This window comes from Meleagris gallopavo, chromosome 2, assembly GCF_905368555.1.
Source record: "Meleagris gallopavo chromosome 2, MGAL_WU_HG_1.1, whole genome shotgun sequence".
In the NCBI taxonomy this organism is placed as follows: Eukaryota; Metazoa; Chordata; class Aves; order Galliformes; family Phasianidae; genus Meleagris; species Meleagris gallopavo.
This window is the reverse complement of record NC_139405.1, coordinates 27,090,169-27,116,148: the sequence shown is the minus strand read 5'-3', so window position 1 is coordinate 27,116,148 and position 25,980 is coordinate 27,090,169. Positions and strand designations below refer to the sequence as shown.

The window sequence follows — 25,980 nt, the reverse complement described above, 5'->3', positions numbered from 1 at the left end:
CTTGCTGCTTCTAAAGGGCAAGATTTGGTTTAGGCACTCAGACACATACTAAACACAACCAGGAGTGACAGACAAACTGTCAGCAAGCCACCCGAGATATCAGAGCTGTTTAGACTGCATGGTATGATATGAATAAGGATGCAGCTCAAGGAATGCGGTCTGAAGATCAAAGCCCATTTTCTGGTTTCTCAGTTTAACTCTGAAATTGCAATCATGATATTTTCTTCTGCTCATTTAGCAATGCTCGCAAAGCGCCTTGGGAATCTACAGTGGAAGGAATAACATGTTGTACGTATGTACACACACAAAGAATCTTCTGACTTGTGAAATCTTTACTGTTTACCATGCAGCCAGAAAAAGGCTTGCACCTAATCTTGCTCTGTCAACTTGCATGCCTCATATTTATGAATATATCAGGCCTCTGCCAAGACAGCTCAGCTCTAAGCTGAGAAGGTCCTCTGTTTTAGGAGGATATTCAGCGTGTTTCTGCATCGGTCTTTTAGGCTGCAAACGTGAGAGATAAGCGTCAGGGAAGTCATTCCTGGGATCTGGCCACTATTCAAGCAGGGGATGTTCTGAAGAACTGATAAAATCAATGCAAGAGTACAAGTGGTTTATGTTCCAATTTAAAATTCTTATTTTATTTTTTACATAGCAGAAAACACCTATCTGATCAGGCAGATTATCAGATTGGCTTTGAAATCCTTACTCTCTGCCTGTCCCAACAAGAGTTCTCAAGCTAGCCAGGGGCTCACCAGTTGTGTCTTCTACCCACCTACTGTGCCTGAGATAAGCCCAGCTGCTGCCCCTAAGCTAAGCTCCATCCGTCTCTTTCAGAGACTACATGCAGGAGTTCATGATGGAAAAACAAGGTACGCGACTGAAGTGGGAGCCTTACCCCAAGAGGGCCTGGACAACAGAAGACTTGTGATACTATAGATAGATTCTAGAAAATGGGTCTCTGCATTCTGCAGAGCTGCCTGCATCTGATCAAGCAAGGTCAAGGGCTGAGAAAATTAATGCTCATACAGTCATCCTCCTTTCAAAACTAAGGACATGCCTCCACGTAACACTCAACCATGCACATGTGCTCTACTTGTTAAAATATGCACACATACATGAGCTCCTCTCATTCATACCTAACACCCTCCTTCCACTTACAGACAAGACACTGGCTGACACACTGAGATATGAGCAATCAAATCTGCATACAGACATCTGCTTCACTGTGCAACACCTCTGTGTGCCACGTCTACCCCTCACTTTGCACTGAAGCATGCTATGTTACACATGCATCCATATACATCCATACTTCATACACACACTGTCACCTCCAATTTATCCCCACTTGCCTACCCATAGGGCCTGATTCTCCTGTTCCCTTACTTAGGGCAGATGGGCAGAGGGAGAGAAGGGAAATTTAATTAGTACTTTCTCCTTACTACAGGCCCTGACCTCTCACAGCAGTTATTATCCAAAACGTTTCAAACATCACTAAGCTGCTGCTTAGTCTAGGTTCTTGGGCTTGTCATATCTCTGTTCCATCACCTCACTTAAGAAGAGCTGCTCAGACAGTGAAAAGGCTGTGGCCTAACACCACTGGAAACTGAGGTACAACAAATAAGGACAAGGTCGCATCTTAGCATTCAAACAGCATGCAGAAAAGCAGAAGCCAGCCTGGGTCACCTGCTCCAGAAAGGCTCCCAAGGAGTACAAACATTTTCAAGGACTGAAAATGTTCTGGTACCAGATGGCAGAGACAGTCTGTCTCTATCTAGCCCTCCTCAGCGAGGCTCTTCCAGAAGAAGGAGGAGGAACAGCATAGATGGGATGATGCATGAAAGTACATCACTTTGTGTCCTTATATATCAGCAAAGCCCTGAGACATCAAGATAATAAAAATATCAGCCAGGAAGAGTGTATTTTTAAGAGCACGTTATCTTACAACCACACGCGACACTGTCTTCAGCAAAAATAGCATGAAAATGTTTCACTGACATCACAGTGCTAAGCATGTCTACTATCTAGTTGGTCACTTTTCCCTTCAATGTGAGGGTTATGGTGACAGTAAGACACGCAGAAAGCAGCAGAATATAGCAAGAAAATAGATCTCTGATTCAAATCCTTTCAAAAAAATAAATAAATAAAAATAAAAAATAAAAATAAAAATTATGAGGCAGCACTGCTTCTCTGCTGGCCTGTTCCTCAGCTCAGTTCATTCACTGCATCTTCATCCATTTCTACTCTGTCTGGATGTGGCTGCCTACCCAAGATCACTGCACACTTTTTACCTGTGCTGAAACAGGAGCATTGTACACCAGGACTTTCCAGGGCTATAGCAACACAAGTTCATGTGATGACATTTCCTGTTCAGACATGCAGACAGTTGTCAGATTTCTCCTGTAATAGCTCAACAACCTATTTGTGAGATCTCTCTCAATTTCTCCAACCCCCAGTAGCAGAGTCACAACACCAAACCTCTGTTAGCAAACAGAGCAATAGAGAACCAGGCTTATAACCTGGCCTTCTGCTGTCACCCTTTGCAAAAAGCTGTATTTAGTGCCTTAAGTTACTGAGTGCTAGGGAAAAAGCCAAAAATCACAGAATGAGGCTGGCAGGTGCCTGTGGAATAAGCATCTAGTTCAAAGTCCACATTCTGAGAGTGGTTAGTTACGACGTGTTACCCAAGGCTGTGTCCAGGCATGTTTTGAGTATCTTCAAGCGACTCCACAAGCTCTCGGGGCAACCAGAATTTCCTGTGTTTTAGTTAGTGCCCATTATCTCTTGACCTTTCCCTGGGCACCGCTGAGAAGGAACTTTGTGCCAAGCGTATCTCACTGGCTGGACTGAGGTTTCCCTTTGTGTGGTAAGCACAGCAACATCCTTCAGAGGTATGGATCTCCCTCAGCTGCTCCCAGAGCAGAGGCACCTCAGCAAGATATTCGGCTGGGGGCCTGCTGCCTCCTCCCTAAGCTGTGTACACAGAAGTAGGCACTTGCAATTGCTTGAAAAACAGGAGCAAAAATGCTCATCTACCCAGCACCTCTGCTACCACGACAGATCAATTGGAGACTGAAGTATCATTTGCTATTGTCATGGAAACCGCACGAACTCAGGTAGCGACACACTGTACCAGCTCAGCAAGGCTGGCCAGAGAGCGTGGATGCTGTGCCATCTGTCAGAAAGGTGTGCTCTCTATTTCTGCTGTTTATTTTAGTGTGAGCTGACATGAGCTCAGCAGGGAGCGGAGGGATGATTCTGTCTCTCAGATTCTCCAGAGGCACACAGAAAGCTGCAATAACGAGCTCATGGTGTGGGGAGAAACAGCTCTGAGGTGCCCTTGAAATCCCAGGGGCTGCAGGGCTACTAGCAGTAGCAGTACTAACGTTAACTGTAGTCTAGGGACACCCAGGAAAAAAAGAAGAAAAAAAAAAGAATAAGGAAAGTATGAGGGACAAGGCTAAAAGGTAGGTGGTAAATACATTGGAGTAAAACACAGCAGCTGCATTAGCATAGGTCAGGTACAACCTGATGCTCAGAATCAGAATGCTCAGAGAGCACAGGAGAAAATAGCTCAAGTGAAAACAATTCAGGCAGCTGCACAAGAGAATACAAAGCAGATTGGGATTAATCGTGCATCAGAAGCATCAGATCATGGTAGAGCTGGAAGACAGGACAGAAGTGCTATAGCTCTGTGCATATGAGGGGTGAGAGAAACACCACCAGCTGCATACAAGGCTCTAAGCCAGTCTTACTTGCTCCTCCTCTCAGTAACAAAGTCACCCACAAAGTGGTGATGGGAAAGGGCACTCAACTGCATGCAACAGTAGCAATTCTGGGTACACAAAAGCATCAGTCCTTGGAGAGTCCTGGTCTGCTATTCACCCCTCCTGCAAGGCATCTTTGCTGGTTATAATTGCTATGTAGTAGTTTCACTGCAAAATTCTTCAACTCCAAGCTGGTTTTGTTCATGTATTGCAAATATGAGAAGGATCATGTGGGGTTCTGAAGACTTAACCACTTATTTTGGCTGCAATGTACAAGGCACACACCTCCTTGCAGTGCCACACAGCACTGACTGAAAAAAAAGCCAAAGTATCCACAGAGGAGACAGGCTGGCTAAAGAGTCAAGGGATGGTGTACTAGGGAGAAAGCCTAAGAGGTGCAAACAGCACGACATGGAAGAAACCTAGACCTGCTACGTTTGTGTGCACTCAAGAATAGGAGATGCTCAGACACTGCAGTGTCATTCCATCTGTAAAGCCATCCAAGCAATCTAGACTAGCACTGTCATCTGGAGATCACCCATCCCACAACCCTTACAGCTCTGCTGACATCAGTGCAGCACATAGCTACAGTCCTTGTCTGGACTACCTACCAATACCTCTCATCCATGTTAAGCATCACTGGATAACTTGGATCAACATTTCTGCTCAAGAGGGATCCAAATGACACTTTACAGGATGGCTATGCATAACTGCATGAATTCATAGCATGAGATGTAGAGTTCCTCTCCAATGAAGCAGGAACCCCTGGTCTCCAAAATGGAAAATATTGTTAGCTTCATTAGATCCCAATTTAGATCTGCAACTACCATTTATCCTCTGGATTTGTAACTTTTATTATGCAGCTGATCAAGCCAAAGAAACCTCCAGAGATAATCTTCTTGGCACAGGTTTTCAAGGACTATCACCACATTCAGAAATATGTGGAAAGATGAAGTGCACCACAAAAGAGCAACTTACACGAATTTTAATAACTCTAGTCTTCATTCCACAATTCTTCTTCAGCAGCATCTTCTGAAAGAGAAGTAGAATCCAGGGATTAGTAGCAGAAGCATGAGGGAACAGAGAGAGAGAGAGGTTGTAGGAAGTCTCTATTAATACCTAATTACCAAACAAGATGGATAGATGGATGGATGGTTTAAGGGAGATATGAAAGACAAGAATATATGAATCATCAGAAGTGGCCATCAAGGAATCAGCCTAACCTGAGATTCTTTTGCACAGCCTAGACAGTCCTCCAGCACTGGCCAGTGTGCCAGGTTTCAAAAGAAAGTAGAAGGAATGCCACAGAAAAAGAAATGAAACAACTGCTTAAAAAGAAGTTAATTCCTAACTTCTGCCAATTAGTGGTTAGACTCTGCCCTGAAGCAGGTGAATTTGTCTTCCTTTTATGAAGAAAAAAATAGTCTTTTTAACGTATATGTGGATGTTCCCATTATTTAACAGCAAATTTTATTATGTTTACCTATTTAGAATTACAAAATGAAGCAAAAGTACCTGCCCATAGTCCTAAATCCCTTTGCTATACAATGAAGAGCCATTAAAGCTGTCATAACATGAACCACATGACCCAGCATACAGGATATACCTAAAACAGTAATTACTCTGTGTAATTTCAGAAATAAACAGGTGAGATGCAGTTCTACCCCAGTTCTGAGGCAGCACTTTCAAACTTGGCAAGTGAACAAAATAATTCTTTCCCCTCAAAAACAAACAAACAAGCAAAACAAAACCCTCAAAGTGGAAAAATATGGTTTGAAACCACTTTCTCCATTAAAAGTACTTCAACTACACTGTTCATAGTTAAAATCTTATAATGGGGATACATCAGGCAAGAGAATCTCTGTCAGCTTTTGAAAGAAATATTTTCCTAGCTCCTGTTTTCTACCTTTCCAGTTGGAAAGCTATGTGATGTGTGGAAAAACACTTCCCTCCCACAAACACACTTTAACAAAGCAACTGAAGCGTTTCTCTAATTGTATTAATAAGACAGAAAACTTGTGGAAAAACATCGCTCCATCCTACTAACACTGACAGTAAATAGTAAGTCCTTGCTGCTTTCTTGCTCCTGTTGTTTCAAGTCTTCCTTCTTTTTCCAGTTAAAAGAAAAAAAAAAAAAAAGCAACATAGTAAAGGACTAGAAACTCGAAAAAGCTTAAAAAAAAAAAAAAACAAACCAAAACCAAAACCAAACAACCACACAACAAAACACACATATGCACCCCCACTTCCAAATTCAGAAAAACAGGCAAACAAACAAAACCTGGCAACAGTGCCCAAAAGAACAAACACTTATTTCCATAGGAAGTACTTGTGCAGTAGGAATCCCACTCTCCCAACAGCTTCTGCTATTCTACACTCCACAAATATATCTTTGCAGAGCTAATCTACACACCCTCCCCTAAGCTGGAAAGGGGGCTGGAAATCCACGTTTCTACACACATCAGCTACTCAGATCCAAAATCCAGCCCTCAGCACTCAGTGCACACCTATATTGTCTGGCAAAGAGAAGGACTCTGCAACACATCTTGAAGCCTGTGCATGTGTTCTTTGGGGTCTGAGGAAAGTACAAACATCCACAGGAGTGAAGGTAAGTGCTACAGTGATTTCTGCAATTTTTCTTTTAATTTTCTTTAATTTATCTTTTGCAGATAAATCCCAATCTTATTTCTGTTAGTCATCAGAGGGCTCATTTGTGGCCACACCCAATGCCTCTGCCCCTCAGTCTGACTTGGAAAGGCTGCCATGTCAGCACAGACCCAGGGTTTCTAACCAGAAAGGACTCAACGTGTCTCTGCACAAACCAGGTAAGCTACATAACAAAAGCCACAAGTCCATTGGTGGGATAAAACATGCAAGAGAAAGTGGAGTCAGGTAATGAAAGTGAGAATTGGAACTCATGATGCCAATCCCTATTGTTTGAAGGAGGAACACTGTTAGAGCAGGACATATCCTGCCATACCCATTTAACTACAAGTTGGAAAATCTGTGTGGTTGTGTAGACTTTCTGCTTCTTCAGACAGCTGTAAAGCTCGGCTTCACAGTACTTGGGCGAATCCCCAGGGATGGAGGAGCAAGGCAGCAACACTGCATTCTGCAGGGCTTCAGAAACACCATGGGATCCTCTGCTGAAAGGGGAAAAGCACAATACTTTCCAGTCTATCCCAATGCCTAGCAAGGTCCCATACTCTGATCCCCTTATGACTCCATGAGGGTGCCACAAAACTCACTATTTCCCAACTACACATTAACAGAGGCAGCAAAACCTTAAATAAATTCACTCTTCTCATATTAGGACAACTAGAGAGGAACAACAGAGACGTAATTACACCTTTTAGAAGAGATGACAAAGACTGACTGAAAAGCCTGAACAAGCCGTGGGTGGATGACAACCAGCCAGACTTCACTAGGAGGAATTCAAATGCTCAGCTGTATCTGAAGTCCTACGCTTCTGGCAGAAAACAGAGGTGCTCTTTTCACTGAAGTTGTCATGCCAAGCCTTAATGGTAAAAGGATCTTAACGCTATTTGCTACAATTCAAGGACGTTACATTTTGTAGTAAGAACAAGATGCTCTACAGAACAATTTGTGTTAGCTGTAATCTCCAGTGTGCTATTTGATAGACTTGATACTAAAATCCAAATACAATACTCCCTCATCTGCAGTTTGTAAACGTGGAGCACAAACCTCAGCAGAGGAAACCCTCTGGAATAGTTGGGTTTTCCTGTTACTACTTAAACTGGAAGCATGGCAAGACACTGATGCTGCGCTCTTCCAGCTTCACTGCAAGAGTCCAAGAGAGTCAGTCAGAAGAAAAACAAAAAACAAAAAAACACCAGGAGGAGGAACAGAAGAGACAGAGAACAAGCAAGCCACACGATCCTGCAGCTGAGAATGAATAAACAGAAGGCCAGTTACTGAATATTATTCTATTTAACCAAATTGCTTTCACCTCACTTGCAGCCACACACTCTCTGTGCCCAGCACAGTAAAGCCATGCTTTAGAGAATGTAAGCAACACATCTTTGTAGGGCTTTCCATCACTTGGTTTTCTCTCCCCTTGCCAAACCTGAGCAAAGTTTTGCAGAAGGAAGCTGCAACGCTGTAGTGCCTAGCAACAGCTGGGGACTTTCCACAGCAGCCTCTCCTCATCCTCCCTTTGGAGCTGGCTATGAGACAAAGCAACTCATTAACTCCTATATACATAGATACAGGCAGAGCTGAAATAACATTTATTTGGCTACATGATTTGCAGTAGCCTACAGCCAGTGGGAACAGCCCATAAAAAAGGTGACACATTCAGTTTATTAATCAGCTTAGTAACCCTGGGATTATTCCTAACTCCTGGGCCAATCTGGAAGAGCAGTTTTGTTTCCTCACTTTTCAAGAGCTATGACAAGAAGAGCAGAGATTTGCTGGAGGTCATGGAGAATGTTAGTAGCAGAGTTGAGAGTAAACTGTAGGGTTTGGTTTCTGAGATTCTTTGCTCCACCTGCAATAAAAGAAATGGAAGAAAAAGAGGAGAGGCTCACCCTCTCTGTTTCAATTAAAAAGTCCCTCCCACTGGTCTCAGACAAAAGCATTGGCATCAGAGCTGAAACCTACAACCTGGGAGCACTATTACTCATATGGTGGAAAGTTTGTTTTATGATCTGCCATTGTTTCCACTTAAGAGAAGGAAACGACATAGCTAAGGAAATGTGGAAAGCTTTTTTTTGAAGACACAAGAGTTAACGCTTCACTCTAAAAACACATTTGAATTGGAACATATTAGGGTTAAAGTCCCAGAAAACAGCAGAATCAGTTCAGGCTAAGAACCCTCCCACCCATCCCACCTCCTGTTACACAAACGCTCTCTGCTCATAACCCAGCAACTCTCTCCCTCTTGGATCTGGATCTAAAACGAAGCTGCAGGAATTGGAAACGATCACTTTGAGGGTTACATGCTTACAGAATAACACACTGTAATGAGCTCTGGAACTGGTACGCACAGCTTCGCGGCGTGTCATCACCATCAAAATACCACACTGGCAGCAGAGATGAACCACCACCCCTGCCTCACGAGGTGCACAGCCCTCTCATTCAGTCTCATTTCAGGAAAAATCTCCAGTTAGGCAGCAATGGTCACAAACCTAAGCCAGACAGCGAGTGCTGCACACATGTCACTGCTTACACAAAGTGCAGCATCACACAGATGACTGTAAAATATATTAGCAAACAAAGCATATAGATATCGTTACTGCAAGATCCTTCTAGGAACAGTGCAATCCTCAAGAAAGGGGAATTTATGTCATGCTATTGAGGTTCAAAATAAATAGTTACGACTCTGGCTATGAACAGTTCAAAATCAGGTACCACAGCTTAATTTTCAAATAGTTAGGAGCCTGGTCAATCTGTGGAGGCTGGAATCAGTGTACAGTGCAAACTATCAACTTGTATATTAGTAAACACCTTTCACCTCACACCTCCTTTTTATATACACATCTCTGTTTTTATAATGCTTTCAATTTTGTTATCTCCACAGGACAAAACAACAGCTCTGTTGCCTACCTAATTCTATTTTATTATTATTTTTTTAATTATTATCATTCGTTATTATACTTCATTACCTAGTTCTAGCTTTAAACCTAAGGGCCTGTAAGCTGTTGCATACAGCTTAAATATTGTTTTTCCACACCAATTTAGTTGATTTGGTGCAAGAGTGCTTAGAATCTTCCAGTGCAAGTTTGCATTAAATCAGCACACTTCAAACTCCATATACTGATATGCAATCACCTTGTTCCAACTTAAAGACTTTGAAGGGATTTTCCCTTCTTTAATGAAAACAATTTCAAAGCAATAACAAAATAAAACTGCGTTTACCAAGTTTGCTACAATTTAACTTCAAATCAGGCTTCTGGAAGAATATTAAGCAGAAGGAACAAGGCAGTCAAAGCCTGAGTGTCTATCACAGAGAACATAAAGATAGAAACAGACAGATGATGTGGCTTTGTTTGGAAAAAAGAACTGAAACAGGAAAAACTACGAAGCCCCAGGAAACATTACAACACACATAAACTGCACTCTTGAGGACAGAGCAGAAGACTGAGGTAGAAGGAGTACAGGAAGGAAGAAACCATGCCTAGCAATGATTTGGCCATGAAAGACCAAAACCAACAGAAACTCAACAAATTGGCTTCATGGCCTGAGAAGGGAAGGGCAGAAATGGTCACAGCATGCTTCTTGTGACGAGGTGAAGTAGACACCAGCGCAGAAGCAACACTGCATGAGCTCCAGCCCAGTGCCACAGCAGGTGAAGGCACCAAGGTGGCCAGAGTAGCCCATCATGTGGTCCTTCCCCCTGGGAAGGTGTGCAAGAGTCGGGAGCCTGCTCAACCTCCTCTCCAGCAGCCCCAAAGCCAAATTTTGGCTGTACTCTGCCTGCCATGCCTGAGGAAATTTAAGGTGCAAGGCTGGGGTGCAGCTGCGGTGGGCAGAGGGTGTTCAGATCCTGAGCAAAGTGCATGCCACCTGTCCCCATCCACCATATGGCACAGAGTGGCCAGCCCAATGGGCCACAGGGGCAAGAGGCTCCTGAATTAAAAAGAAAGGGATTGGCTACTCCCAATGGTAACGTTCCCATAAGTGAGGCATGAAACCCTACATGCCCCAAGCTGAGCCCAGTAGCAAGGCTGAAGCTTCTGACACGTCCTTTCTACAACAGCTCCAGCCATCTCTTCACAAAACCACCACTGACAAGCACAGGCATGCCCCATCCAAGCAAGTGCTGAGCCACTGGCCCAGGTAGCAAGGGAAACTACAGCTCCTCTCATTTCTCTTACAGGGTGACAGGTGCCTGCAAATACAAAGCCAGGTCTTCCATTCTGATCAGCTTAGAAAGATAGCAAGCAAAAGACTTTTTAAGCTGTTTTAGAGGCTGATGTCAGGCTTTCTATTTAAATTCCTTGGCACTGAGCAGTGCTGCTATGTGATGAGCATCACCTCTTAACTCTGCAGTGTAAGAGCTGCAAGAAAAAAAGGGTAGGTCATTGGCTGTACAGGAAAGCAACTCCAGCTGGCTGTAGTCTGGAATCAGGGGTATAGCACAGGGACATGCAGGCACCACTAGGTGCACAAACTAGCTATCTTGCAAGTGGAGCATTCAGGCTTCCAGGCACACGTGACTTTAATCAGCAGAGAAACAAGGGGGCAAGGCCTTCCCAGCTGTCACCTGAGGTTGCTCTGCATGCACATTACCCCCTGTGCAGCCTTTGACCAGGGATGCCCTGTGCCAAGGCAGTGCCCACACGTGCAAGACTATCACAAAGGTTCTGCCCCATCCCTGCAGCATTAGGAAAGATCCATTTCAGCTACAGCCTTAAATCACAACTATCATCTGTCAGAAACTGGACACTGCTCCACTAGAAGTTAAGCAGCCTCAGGGCACTCTAAAATACAAATCAACCCAAGCGGTTTGGCCAGCAGGCTCTTCCTACAAAAACTAACTCCAGCATCCAAAGGCTGTAAATTTTGTGGTAATATTTTGGAATATCCTGAAAAGCCTCTGAACTTTCTAGAAAGTTATTTCTATTTCATATTCCATGGAATTAGTCACTAAAACATTTTAAATTCTTTTTTGCCACACTTATCTTTAAGCCAAAACTCCTTCAAAACAATAACACATTTGGTCTGTGAACATCATTATAAACAGCCCCCACCTCTAACAGATGGAGGAGCCCCAGTTTTTCAGGCAACACCCCTGGCCACCAAACAGTATGAACCCAACGCCTCTATTTCAGTGTAAACACTGACTGCTTAGTGCCTCTACACAGAGAAAATGCTGATAGTACTAAGTGACTGCTAAGAATAAATTCAAACAAAAAAATAACTCACAAAAATGTGTACTATGGGGGACTTGTCAAGGATCATATACTATGAAAATCACAAAAAAAAAACAAAAAAAAACACAAAAAAAAACAGAGTGGTCACAAAATCCTCTCCAGCATGGTGCCATTAGTCTCTTTATTTGGAGCATTACTGGGAGGCACTGGGCTGACACTACTAAAACCAATGGGTGAGAACTGACAGCAAATATGAAGTGGCCCTAAATCACAGGTCAGTTTTAACTGCAGGTACAGTACATCTTCCCACGACGGATCACTCTCTAAACAAGAGCAAACCAGTCAAATCTAAATTGGGAAAGATGCACAAATGATTGCAATGGAGTGGCACCCTAATGCTCAGGGCAATGCCTGCTGCAGAAGGATCTGAGTCAAAGCCTGGCCAGCAAGGTCTGCCACCTGGCAGAACAACTGAATTCCCACCACTCCCAAGGCCCAGGGAGCAGATAACATTATTCTGCTTACAATCTGCTCTTTGAAGCTCTCCCTGAATATCACACTAGAGCCACAGCTAATGCAAACACTGTTGCCTACTTACACAATTATGGCCTACACAAACAGACTTCTTGCCTGTCTGGAGATGACTCTGGTTTTCTACTGCTCCTCGGTCATCTTTGTGGCATATGATTTCTAAATATGCTCTTGATCCATATGGAAGCCTTCTCCCCCTAAAAAGGGATCAAGAGGCCAGATTTGCCCTGGCACTTCCACCACTAGCCCTTTGATTTGAATGGATAGGGGATATTGGGATAGGGGAATGGAACACTCTACAAAGAGCATCTCTGGCTCAGCCACCACTTCCCCTGCTGGTCTGGCAGAGTCCGAGTCTGCTGATCCACAGGGTACATCAGATGGTTCATCTATTCACTCCTCGCCAATCCCAAATCCCTTGCTGAGTTTTCTTTGAGGCCTGAAAAAAAAAAAAAAAAATGCAGAACTCCATTTGTTCAGGAAACGGACCTGACTGAAAACTCCAGCACCTGTGGAGTAACAAAAATATTAAGAAGGGGCAGGATTCATTAAATTCCTATCACTCACCCATACACACCAAAGCTACCAGAGCTCAAATGCTGGGCTCACCCCTCCTGCTCACTAGAGCTTAGGAGGGGAGGAAGGGTTTGGTTTCACAGCTGGCAGGCATGGTAGTAGCTCCTGAGAAAAAGCTCACAAGGATTTAAATTCAGGGTTGCCAATGTGACCATTTCCTCCCTTCACTCCCAGCTTTGGCTCCAAAGCTGTCCATGGGGAACATCCAGTCATCTAACATATCATCTGATGTCTCTATACTTTGTCTCACTTTTGCAGTTCCAACTTGTGACCATTAACCAGAGCCTTGTCTTGGACACAACTCCAAAGCCCTCCCTTCCCACAGAGTTTTGCCATAGGCAGAGCGAGGGCAGAAGGCACTCTGCCCCCTGCAGCAGCACTGGGGGCTCAAAACAAGCAGCCTCAGCCCCTCTTGATGCTCACCGTTCAAATCCTGCCTCCTCAGGATTAACCAAGAAGGGGTTAAAACATTAGCACAAGTCAGGCCATAGAGTAAACACAGTTTCCTGTGAGCAGGAAGACACAGAGAGGGCTCTGAAAAATTGTACAGCTGTATAGCCTGGGAAAGAAATAAAATCAGTGAAAGGTACAGACTTGTCAGACGTGACATTGCAAAGACACAAAGAAGAAGAAAACTCAGAGAGGGCTGTTCCAACCCCAAGGGACACAGGCACACCAGAGGGTGTCCCTGATGGTCTACCAGCATCCTCAGCTAGAACATGACCATGTCCTCCCTCCAAAGGTTCTGTGGTTTCACAGGCCAGCCACAGAGCTCCTCACACACCAGCCAGCCAACAGGCTTAACATATGGGGCAGCAGGTTTCAAGAAGAGTGCTCACTCTCATAGGTTCTGCCCAGCAGAGTCGTACACATGGAGAGCAAACAAAAAAGAGCTCAACTGTTTTGGAGATCTCGATTTTTAAGCCAATTCCTTCAAAATTTGAAAGCGAACCTGAATGTTTTAGATGGTGATATCAGGCATCTGTGGTTAAAAGGATACATGACTTTGAATGCCTACTCACCAGCCCCCAAACCTAGCTAACTGTACCCTTTAAGGCAAAGGCACTTTTCCGGAGGTGTAAAAAAAATACTGTATCCACCTTTAACCCACCACAGAAGATGGCCAATGGAGATCAGTGGCTTTGTCTGGGCAGAACCCAAAACACACACCAGCACCATAAATTCTTAGACAGAAGATTACTTTTAGTGGAGCTCCTCAAAGCAGAGCAACACAGGATACACTGGCTGCTCTAAACTATCTCAAGTGGTACTGATGGCACACATAGCCTGTTCTTTATAATGGAAATTCCAAAGGTGATTTAGAATTGCTTCCCATCACCTCAGCAGCTGAGCACAGCAAAGGATACCATTCCTTTGGAACCCTTGCCTTGGGTTCAAACCAGTGCTGCCAACAGCAAGCACAAAGACAGCTTTATGTATTTTATATAATTATAATTTATATAAATATATAAAATATATATTACATAATACACAAGGTCATATCTTCAGATGAGAACTTGGATTTGTGGACAGCAGAGAAGATCTGAACAAGCCAAATGCAGACTGACTGCAAAAATAGCTCAGAGAAGCCAAAACAAACCTGTATCAAAGAAACAAACAAGCAAACATCCCAAACCATGGGGCTGGTTCAGGCTCCACAGAATCTGAACACAGGTTATAGAGTCCCATTTCTTTCTATTCTGACACACACTGCACATCATGTCAGCACAGCTTATTTCAGCATCTTCTTCCTTCATGACTATGCTTATTTGTGAGATCCCGTTTGTTTGCAAGCACATTGAAAATAATTTTACATAAGTAAGTACTATATTAGAAATTACAGGTCAGAAGATGATTAGCAGACCAGAGAGACTTTTTTTTTTTTTTCTTTTTTTGATCTTCATGTAAACATCTTGGAAACTGCAGCAGTAGAACCTTAATCGCTACAGAAAGAAGTGATAAAGTAACCCAACCATTCTCAAATTTTCCACCTTATCATCTACATGTTCTCCTGCTCCCTGTTGAGCCTCACATACACAGTAGCGACAAGCAAACACCGTGAAGTGGTTGGTTAGCTAACAGGATAAAGGCCTCTTACTCCAAGCAGTTAATCCATTTATAAAGCATGTAATTAACCACTGTGCTTATAGAATGTTCTGCCTGCCTATGATGTGAGCCACGTCCCAGTGCAGCAGTCCCAGCCCACACCTTCCTTGCAGCACAGCACTGAACAGCACATGGGGCTTTAGGTGCCATTTGTGGGACAAAACTCTGAGCTTGTGATGGAGCTTGATCTACCAACTCTGATAGAGCAGGCCTGGGCCCTGTACCAACACGAGCAGCTTGCAAGGATTTCATTGGAGCCCACAATCTCTGGCTGGTTCTTTGCCTATCCTTCTAAGTAGGTAGGTAGCTCCCTTCATTGCTGGTGATGAGCACTCATGGACCTTGATATCCCACTGCATCCCCTCTGTCCACACCCTCATGGCTGCATGGGGCTCCAGACAACACAAAATCCTCTCCAACATGAGAAGTGATGCAACCAGTTCTTTTACCCACACGCTTCAGTGCTCAAGAGCTTCAGTATTTCCTCAGATCTGTGAACACCAGCACAGGAGACACGTCACTTTTGCCAATCTTTTGAATGTCTCCTATGAAAAAGCAGTCAAGTATTAGCTCAGAACCAGGAGGAGGCTGCTACACTTATAAGCAGATGTTAGCAGAGCATGGCAACCCTTAGAGCTGCACCCATTAGGAAATTGCTGGAGAACTGCTGACTTGACATAAGCAACTGCACTATCTGCATCGAGATCCACTTTCCAAATACTTGGAAATAGATATTCAACTTAACGTTCTGTAAGCTCTGTACCAGAGCCTGTATAACACATGCCAGTGTTCATGACATCAATTTCAACACATAGATCGTTTAGGACTTTTTTTTTTTGTCCTCATGCTTACAGAGTGGTCACATCGTAGGATCATGAGAGCTCTTCCACTCACCACACTGGATAACAGGAAAAGTTCAGATCATCTCATTAAGAGAGTAAAGAACAGAGTACAGAGGGAGGCAGACCTGAATGTCTGAAGGCTAGCCTGCTGTGATCCTCTGTGGGGAGAAGAAGGTTGATAATAAAAGCAAGAATTTATATCACATTTATATGAATAGTTTTGAGACAATTTGTTTGAGTGATTGGAATATTAGCACTTGAAAAGCAAATGACTTGACTCAGTCATTCCCTGACCTGTGGTGGTTTCCCCTGTTGCAAACCACAACATCTGTAATATAACAGGTATGGATTTATAGCAGCAACAAAAATCAGGCATCTGACTCTAGTTTAAGGATAGCTCTATCTATTACAGAACTACACAGATCCTCTTAGCTTTGCATTTTGGAAAATGTTTTGTTAAACTGTTCCTTGTTTCTTAGTCCCATTATCCCCACATATCACCATGTCAGAACCCATAGGAGTGTCTGATGAGCCTGTGAAGCAACATACAAGATAAGGAATTTCTAAACTCTCCACAGATAGGCAAAAGACTCATCTATGCTGTCAAAAATGAGCACATCAAACAGCACTAGCAAAGTAACCTGTGAAATAATTCACGGTTTAATCATTTCTATAACTGCTCAACCTAGTTTTCCACGTTCAAACACAGGAAGGTGGAATTATTCCACACAAAGATACACGAGGATTTTAAAACACAAGCATATTTGTAAAAATAAAAATTAATTTTCAATTTTCACAGCCTTATCATTTACATTAAATTCCTAATACTGTACAGAATCTTGAGCTTTGCAAATTCATTTCTGAATGAACCTGAAGAGGTACTTTAAATGAGCTAGGAATGTCTAAGAGATTGAAAAATAACATTTTCAAAGAGGAAAGCCAGCAAGCTTAATAGGGTTTCTTTGAAATATCTTCATTTACGTATTTTTAATTTACTCGTGGCCCCCAAGACACAGCTATGCTTTTGAAATCTTGCATTTAGAAAAAAAAGTAGTGACACATTTTTGGTTGGGGCTCGAGGTGTTTGTCTCTGACTTACTGATCATTATTTCATCATAATCAACTGCAGCTCATCTAGAAGTGTATGTCTGGGAGCAAAGCTCTAGAGAAGAACAGGAAGCTTTAGAGGTGAATCTGCACTGGTTTAATGCTTTTTCAATTTACATGAGAAGTAGATGCCACTGTTGAGTGCCTCCTTCTGTGAGATGAGCCATGGACCAATGCCCAAAACTCTCACTGACATCAACCAGCTTAAAGACAGCAAAAGCAGAGCCCAGCAGCACAGTTCTCATTTGAGCCAACAATGGAGAGGCTATTCAGAGTTAAGGCAGAAAATCAGAGCTAAGCCCCAGCCCACGCCAAGGACAGCTGCACTGATGACAGCCAGGCTGACTATTCTACTGCACCAAAGCTCTTCTCAAAAAACAGTATTTCCTAGAGCGTTTACTCTAGTCACAGACTTGGCCTTAAAAGCTCAGCCAGCTTCTGCCTGCTCAACAATAATGGCCGCTGTGGTTTTCAAGTCTCAGACTTGCTCCAAGACAGGCTGCCTACTTTCAGTCTGTGGTAGCAAAACTGAAGCACTTGCATTAATAAATCAATCAGAAGACATCTCTGTTTCTGCTGTTTCCAAGCCTGCACCACCACAACATCCTCCATCCTTCTTGCCCTCTCTTCCTAGGAGGACACAGATTGCTAAGGTACCTGGGTCACTTCTCAAGCACCACTGGTAATAACAGCTAAACAAGGAAAGTGTCTTGACTTGAGATACAGGGCTACACAGCACCAGGAGAGAGCAGAGGGAAAAAAAAACAAGCTCTTACACTCCATCTCTTGCTACCATGACTTTCATAACTTGCTCTTACAGTGTGATTTTTAAGCAGTAACAGCTCCCATTATCTTGTGGGTGCTGACTAGTCACTTGTGTAAATGCTTAAGATGGGAATTCAATGCTACTAGTGGCAGCTGGGGAGGAACAAAAGAAAAGGCCTAACCTATTTCTTCCACTCATTCCAGGTTCTCATCTATATAATCAAGTCAAAAAAAAAAAAGAATACTGACACCAGCATCCCATGCTGTCTTGGCTACAACAGGAACAAACCCTTGGGTCCAAACAGCTGCTTACTCTACCCTTTCCAATCCCTTCAAGTTCACCTCAACGTTCCTCAGAAGAAGTTAACTGTAAATCTTTCTCTTCTTCAGAGGTTGTTACCATAAGCAAAAGATGCAACTTATCACGCCTGAAGAGAGATCCATTCATCTGCAGACTGAATACAACACGGGCAGTTACAGCATATGGCAAAGCCGCCTGCTAACTCCTTTTCTCCCCAGGCAACGATGAGATATTTGTATCACAATGAGCCACATGCTGAGGGAGGAGTGGGAAGGGAGAGGTATCTGGCTAACAAACAGCCACACTGGGACCCAACCCAGGCACTCCTTCTAGTCCAGACATGTCAAAGAGGAGGGAGGTGAGGATAATCCTGCTCTATTCTAGAGACCACTAGAAAGAAGGCCTTGACCTTCATTTACAGGCAACATCTATTAAGTGGTCTTGTTAGAAAGTAAAAAGAAGTTGCAGCAAAACTTCTTAATTTGCCAGCCCCTTAAGGCTACTTGGGCCGAATTCAGAGAGAGGGAGCACACCAGCATTATCCTGCACTGTCGTGTCAAAGCGAGAAACAAAAAATCCTTGCAAAACCTTCTTCAAAAAGGGCCTACAGCAGACAACACAAAGGAGACAGAATATATGCAAAAAGATGGTCACCCTTGGGTACACAACCCAGTGCCCACGCTGTGGCAATCAACCATTCACCCCACTACACATTTTGACCAGCTGTGTCATTGCTGCAATTACAATCTCTGGGTTTTGCTGCATGATTTTTGCTGCAGCCTGCTGGCAGCCCACCATAAACCACTGCCAGTAGGTACAGGACACTGGGCTTTGCCTTCTTGTAGTAACAGTAGGTATTAGTTTCAGTGGTGCTCTGACAAGAGATAAAAAAACGACACAGAGGTCAAAAGCCCATTCATGTACAGACTGATGCTGGCACCAGAGATGGGAGCACATTCCCTGCCTGCCTTTCACTTTCTCAACTAGTTCACCTCTTCTAGATACCCTGGGACAGCCCACTTGCTCCCTTCCAGGAGTACCTACTCCTCAGTATTATTTATCTACACCAGTAGATAAAACAGCACGTAGTACCATCCAGAACATCTCCCTAAGTCAAATCCCAAGGACATATGCCACTGGTGCCCATATGCCCATTTGATCTCCTCTCCCTGGTCTGCAGCCAAAGAACCAGCTCTAGCCTAAGATCTTCTTACCAGGCTTTGGAGCTAAGAGAAAAAAGAAAGACAGCTGAGTTGGGAAGGTAGCCAGCAAGCCTGCCAATCTAAATGATAAGCCCCTGGCTTTAACCTCAGGCTCGTAACTTACTACCACTGGTGCCAGGTACTATTATTGTCCCTTTGGGAATCTTGATACCAAAAATAAATTAAAAATAAATAAATAAATAAAAATCAAGATTCTTAGTTGTTTCTACTGATTTCTATCCTCTTCTTCCCCTTCCTCACTCACATATCTCTCTCTTCCCTTCATTACGTTCTTCCATTAACTCATTCAAGCTCTCTGGTATACTCCAGATCACCCTAACCAAACTAGTCACCAACGATATTGTCTTTCAAGGTCCAAAGCAGCACTTCAAGGAACCAGGTTCCAGATGTTTCAGCAGATATTCTCACTACTGGCTCATGCTTGGATGCAACCAACGGTACCAAAGCTCTACAGCAGTCCAAATAACTGTATCACTTAACATCTCCTCGCAAGAGAAGGCACAGTTACACAGATAGATATATAGGGGAAAAAGAGAGAAAGATTTCCAGACAGAAGCACCCATACACAGATGTGCAGTCTGCATCCTGGGAGATATTTAAAAGCCGTCTGGACCTGATCCTGGACCACTGGCTCTATTTGGCCCTGCTGGTGCAGGACAGTTGGACAAGATGATTCTCAGAGGTTCCTTCCAAACTCAGCCATTCTGTGAGATTGCTTAACCTCTATCATGCTGATCTGTGCCAAAAGTTTAGGAGCAGAATGATTTATCTTACTCATCTTGCCTTTAATGTTTAGAAGCAGGCACCATGGCAGGAGGTGAACTTCAGCCTTACTATCAGCAAAATAACAACATCACTTGCCTCCCTCAGGAAAGGAAAGGAAAACATTCTCCTTCCTAGAAAGCAGGTATGCTAAACTCTGCATGGCTTACTACTCTATTCTGCTCTGATTCATCCAGCCCTGACAGCATGCAGACACTTCCACGACAGTATGTTTTTGCATGGATTAGAGAGTAAGACCATCCAGGAAACACTCAGGATGCAGAGAAAGATATTTACTGCCTGACAGAACTGCAATCACCTCCTCTGAACACCATGAGGTTGCTCATGCCTTCCCTTGTTACTGAGTCTCTCTACTTCCCAGTCCTGGGCATTCTCAGAAGGCACTCTTCCTCCCCACACCATACTTTATCATCAGATTACAATTTCCTGAATCCACAAACCAGACATCAGATGGAGGGCACTGTGAGACAACAAATCAGAAGAGAACATCTCCTCTTTCAAAAAGAGGAAAAAAAATGAGAGATCTACTGTGCCCCACACGGTACGTGTCCGGAATCCCAGAGCCTCCTGCAGCAGAACTATATCCTTGCTAGATGATCAGTCTAATACTTCTTTTTTTTTCAGCCCCTGACTTTCCCATGCTAGGATTGTCTTGCAGCAGCTTTTGTTATAGCATTAAATAAATAGCATTTGTTTTATTGGCTGCTTCATGGCCAAATATTGGCAGGGGTGAGATGGTCAGAGGCTTCAGTGCGGGATGAACAGCTGCCATAGAGTATTTTTTGGAGGTGAAAAATAAAAGCAAAATAGCAGAAGGTTACCAGAAGCAGAATTTCTCATTCTATCATGGCGCAACTGGTTTCTGCAAGAGTTTCCTTATTATATTGCTTCAAGAAGCAAACAACTGTACTTGAGGACAAAGAACTGCTATGGCTCAGCTTTTCACACCTGGAACAGACAAATTCTGGACTGGGTCCACGAAGAAGTGGTGAAAACCATTATGTTCAGCACAGATCAATGACTCAGTCACTCTGGGGAGCGAGGCCTAGGACAGAGAGAGATGAAAATATCAGCAATGCAGGAGTGGGTTTTCTGGCATCCCTGAGCAGTGAGAGGCAAGCTCAGAAAAGGCAACAGACGATAACAATTTTCAGTAACTGACAAGGGCTGGATTCAAATGGAAACATGAAAGGTGAAAAGGACTTGTGAGCTCTCACATTCTCTATCTGGAAGCTATTTGTCAAGTTTGGGAGAGGCAGGCGAGGGCAAAGCCCAGCTGTGTTAAGGATGTAGAAATTTCACCCTGGATCCATTAGCAGCATGAAGCCCAGACCTCAGTGGACCAGAGTGCACATGCTGAACCTTCCTTCATCATTTTATGGTGCATGCCCATAGCTTGCTTTCCTGCAGCTTCTGTGCAATTGATATCAGCCCAAAAGAAAGCTTTCAAAGCCTGCCAGTGCCTGCCCGACCAAAATGCCAGCATTCAAGTATTCATCAGAAGAACCGTTGAGCTTGATCATACAGCTAAGTTCAGATCAGAGATAATGCTGCCCCAGGTCACTTCAATGCCAAGCCAAGACAAAGCCTCCATCACCCATCATACACTGAAACTATTCACTCACCAAAACAGTGCAGTGTCTGCAACAAGAAATTCAAGTTTTAGGTGCATTTTTCTCTTTTGTGCTAGCCCTTTTCATCCTAGAATCTCAAAGCATTCTAAATGATACATTAGGCCTCCATAAGACAATGAAAGTTTGATATTATCTACTCATACACACAGGTAAACCATAGTAGAAGCGTTTCACTTGTTCAAAACTACCCAATGACTCATAGCATAACCTAGGTATGCAGATTCTGCTTTGTACTTTTAAACGATGCTTTCCCTACCAACCACCTACCCACATATAAATGAAAACAGTTTGTTTACTCATCTTGCCAACCCACAGCTGCTCTCAGATTACGATCTCCCTCCCTGCAAAGGCTGCTCTCTGAAATCCACTCTCACCATCTTGAAAAGTCAACAGAGCTCCAGCAAGCCCCAATAAATGGCACAGGAGGAAGGATCATCTACTTCCTCTCTGTTTACAGAGCATGTCAAGAACAATCAATCTCACCCTCCGGACCTCCTTATATGTCTGTCAAACTTTGTGGTCCTTCTTGCCTTTACCTCAAACCATCAAAAGCTCTCCATGCTCTGCTTGACCTCGAAAATCAGCACTGCCACAAAAGCCAGATCTGCTCATGTTAACAGGGGGCCAGTCTTTCTGAGACACACACACAGCCTTCGTTAAATGGCAAGTGGTTGGCAGCAGGGCCTGTGTGTAATGAGGTTGCTATCTAAGAACCATGATCAAGGGGCAGCTAGGAGAAGGCATTCACTGCAGCAATACAGGCATCTGCACGAGCCAGGGTATTTCAGCCCAATTAAGGGAAAGAAAAGAAGAAGTCTTCTGAGGTAATTTTCCAGTCCTTTGGAGAAGTGAAGAAAAGCGTGTATTGAATTCCCCTTCTTAGCCTCAATAGAGAAGAGATGAAGCGGGTAGCTAACCAACCAGGGTGGGTAATGCTCCGGCAACTGTCCAAACTGATGGCTGGGGCACAAAAGGGTAGAATCACACTGTCCTGTGAAGCTGGAAAGACATGGCTTGGCACCTAACCAGAATGGGACGTTTTAAACATGCTCTTATGCAGCCTCTCCTGCTGAGAAAGGCTGAGCTGAAAGGTCCAGATGGTGGAGATTTCCATTTTATCCACAGGCCATGGAGGTAGAAGCACAGCAATACCCTAATCCCTTAAATGCACTCAGACTTCCCCCAGCCCACTTTTCTCTCACAAAGTTGTTCTCCTTCCTTATAAAAAGGCATAAATTCACTGGAGCTGAGGAAGGCATGTCTTCCTGCAAAAACTGCCTTGTTTGTTCAATCCTAAAAACAGCTTAAGCATCCCAACACAGAGCCACTCCATACCACAACTCTCTGGACTAATCTTCTATCACCATCCAACTGAAACAGGATTTGATGCAAAGACAAAGCACTCACCATCTCTTCACCCACACCTGAGCAAATATAGCATGCACATATACGTATCTTCCTGTCTCTGAAGGCATTTGCTTCTAGAACTAAATAATTTTGCCAGTTACATGGAACTGCATGAATGCTCGGGGACAAGTGTGGCAAACATCTGCTGTTCAGAAAAGCATCCATCTGATCAAGTCCCTCAGCTTCATTCTGGCAAATAAACACGTAAGATAGTAAGGAAACAAATCACAAAGCAAGAGTGGCTTGATGGACAGAGTCCAGGTGGAGCCTTAGAGTAGCCAGTTAATATCAACTTTGCTCATCTGCACTGTTTTGATAACTAAAAAGGCACATTTATTAAATGTCTGGGCATTTGGTATAAAGTGGCATTTTTATTGGAGAATGAAGACAGATGAAGAAAGAAATTCATAGCTCCTGTTGGACAGCTAGGGGATAGGGATATGACCAAGACCTGCCCAACTTCACATACGGATTCTGCAGAACTCAAAATCAAAAACAGATTTCACATCACTGTCCTAAGAAACAAGTCAGCAAAAGTCTGAATCTACACCACTTCTCTCATGATTTTCATAGCAGAAAAAAGTACAGGAGACAAGAAAAGACACACAGTGAGTGAGACTTTCTGGATCAAGAAAGAAATAATCATAACACTTCAAGAGCTTACCAGTTGAAAATAAACCAATTAAAAATATAAAAATACAAATGATCAAAGTCCTACAAAATTCAGGCTGCATCTCCCTTTGTGTTGGCTTGCCTATGCTAAAGTCTCCCAAAACGTATCATTTTAAAATAAGCTTAAGAAATGGAAAATAAATACATAGTTGTTTCTGTGTTATTCTTTTTTTTTTTTTTTTTCCCCCAATTGGTCCATCTCATAGGCTTAATGGGAACATTCTTCATGAGGTCAAATCTAGTACATCCAGCCAACCAGAGGCAGCAAAATTCTTCCCTAATGAGAGGAAATTCAGAATTCAAAATAACTGTCTTTAAATTACTGCAATTTACCAGGGTCAGCAGATGTCTGCAGATACTCTTTCAGACTGACACTATACCAGTGCAAGAAAAACAAATAATGAAGACCAGTTTGCAATACTAACTCTACAGCAACACCTCTTTGAAGAGCAGCAACAGACAGGCACTGTGCAGGCCAACTCACATCCTATACCAAGCACGTCACATGTCTCTTACTCAGCTGACCCTGGGCTAACTATACCTCAGTCTCAGCCCCTTATCCCAAGAGTAACTGCAGCTAACGCAGTTTGCTTTTGTAAACTATTAAGGACGTAAAAAGTATAGTTTTACATTGCTGTAAAACTCGCAGAAAGCAGAAAAAGACAAGTCCAAAGAGGTCAAGAAACTCACAGATACTTAGTACCTAGCATCAAATCTACACCTACTTCCACTGCACAGATGCTCATTTATAACCCCTGAACAATTAGTTCCTATCAGAGTAAATGGCATGATTCAGTTCACGGCAGCAGGAGTAACCTGACTGAATTCCAGTGATTTTGTTCCAATGCCATACAATAATTCAGACTACGTGTTGCATTCCTAACATGTACCAAGATAGAGGCACAACTGTAGCAAAAGCCATTAAAGTTGTAGCAACTTTACCTCTTAGAAGAGGTATCTAAACTAATTTATCCTAGACAGACTGCAGAAGAACTGCAGAACCAATTATGCCTCTGAAGGCACAATCACAGGAAACAATTTCTCGAATTTACTGAGCCCTGCCTCAATAATCCTCTTCCACTTTAGCTTACAACACCTCCTCTCAAGTGATGCCACTTTCCTGGTATGAAGTTCTGCCTTACCTGCTGCATTTTTTCCAGGTCAAGGCTGGGCCTGCAGATCTTATCCCCATATCCTTGCCGATGTCTCTTACACGGCATGACTTGCTCAAGGCCTGCCCCAACACTCGTCAAGATTAAAGGTCTAGAGGCTGGGTTGCGCACCAGAGGCTGGAGTCTCTTGGGAGGGGAGGCACTGAACAGCACAGGGCTTGGGCTTGCATGCAGACCATCAACCTGCTCTGCAACAGGCTGGAAGGACATGGCGCACAAGTTCTTCACTTCTTCGTCACTGGAGGAGGTGTTGTTGCTGTCACTGCAGCACGCAAGCCTGCTGACCTGGGACCACTTCCGCTTCTCAGCGGCAAACTCTCGGTTGATGCGCTCCAGCTCCTCTTCTGAGCTGTGGCGATCCAGGCTGGCATGGAGAAGAGCCCGGACCTTGCAGCATTGGTTCTCCTGGTTCTGGAGCTGGTTGGTGGCCAGAGGGGTCAAGGTACAATTCCGTCTTCTCTCTGGTGGGAAGAGAGAGAGAGAAATGACAGAGCACATCTCTATCTCATGCCATGAAACGGGCCTCATTTCTCCTGACCCATTTTCATTACTTCCTCCCAAGAAAACTTCTGAGCTGTTTTCCACATTTTCTTCCCAGAAGAAATGTCTCTGCTGAATGCTTCCCACAGAAGTTTCCAGATCTTCTTTAGACCATACTGCTCACAAACTGTTAGCTGGAAGTCTTGTCGCACAAGAACATGGACCTGCTGCCCACCTTACCCCCAAAAGGCAGAGAGAACATGGTCCTACACGTGTGCTGTCAGGCCCTTACCTGCAGCTAGAAATATTAAGTTCCAGTGACCAGTTCTCAGGGCAGAGGAAACACGTAAGTTATGGTATTCTAAGAATATTCTAATTCTAAGAAGCATGTCTGTAGCTCAAATAGCAGATTTGGTTTCTGCAGCTAAAGGTTCTCCTCCTGTTCCAAAATTTTTCATATAAAAGTGCCTGCTTTCAGCCATAAGCTCAGCATACTCTACCTGTTCTGGAGGTAAGTACATGAGGACAACTTTCAATTTTGGCTGGACATGCTCTATGGGTCAGGAATTTGAGTTCTCCTGCCTTAGTATAAAAATCCACTTGAATTTGGCCAAACTGTGATAAAACATAGGGCATGCATAAATGGCACAGACTTACTGCAGCTCAACAGATGCATTTCTTGCAGATAAAAAAAAAAAAAAAATCACATCCAAAAACAATGGCAAGACACCTCAACACCTTTCTTCTATCCAAAATGCCTGGCTAGATTCAATAAC

At 43.5% G+C, this 25,980-nt stretch overlaps 1 protein-coding gene across 5 annotated transcripts in view; it reads right to left on the bottom strand.

Moving 5' to 3' along the window:
- LOC100545312 (uncharacterized) overlaps nt 1-25,980 on the bottom strand; it is a 51,191-nt gene that overhangs the window by 10,237 nt on the left and 14,974 nt on the right. Inside the window, exons 3-5 of one of the 5 annotated variants that reach the window (XM_085219407.1) lie at nt 24,695-25,185; nt 20,788-20,884; nt 4,746-4,799 (exon numbers count right to left, since the gene is read on the bottom strand). In XM_085219407.1, coding sequence (XP_085075533.1) covers nt 4,762-4,799; nt 20,788-20,884; nt 24,695-25,185 — 626 coding nt within the window. In that variant the 3' untranslated portion in view covers nt 4,746-4,761. Of the gene's footprint in view, nt 1-4,745; nt 4,800-12,421; nt 12,576-20,787; nt 20,885-24,694; nt 25,186-25,980 lie in introns of those variants that run through there. The other 4 variants (XM_085219410.1, XM_085219406.1, XM_085219409.1 and 1 more) reach the window with 4 other exon arrangements.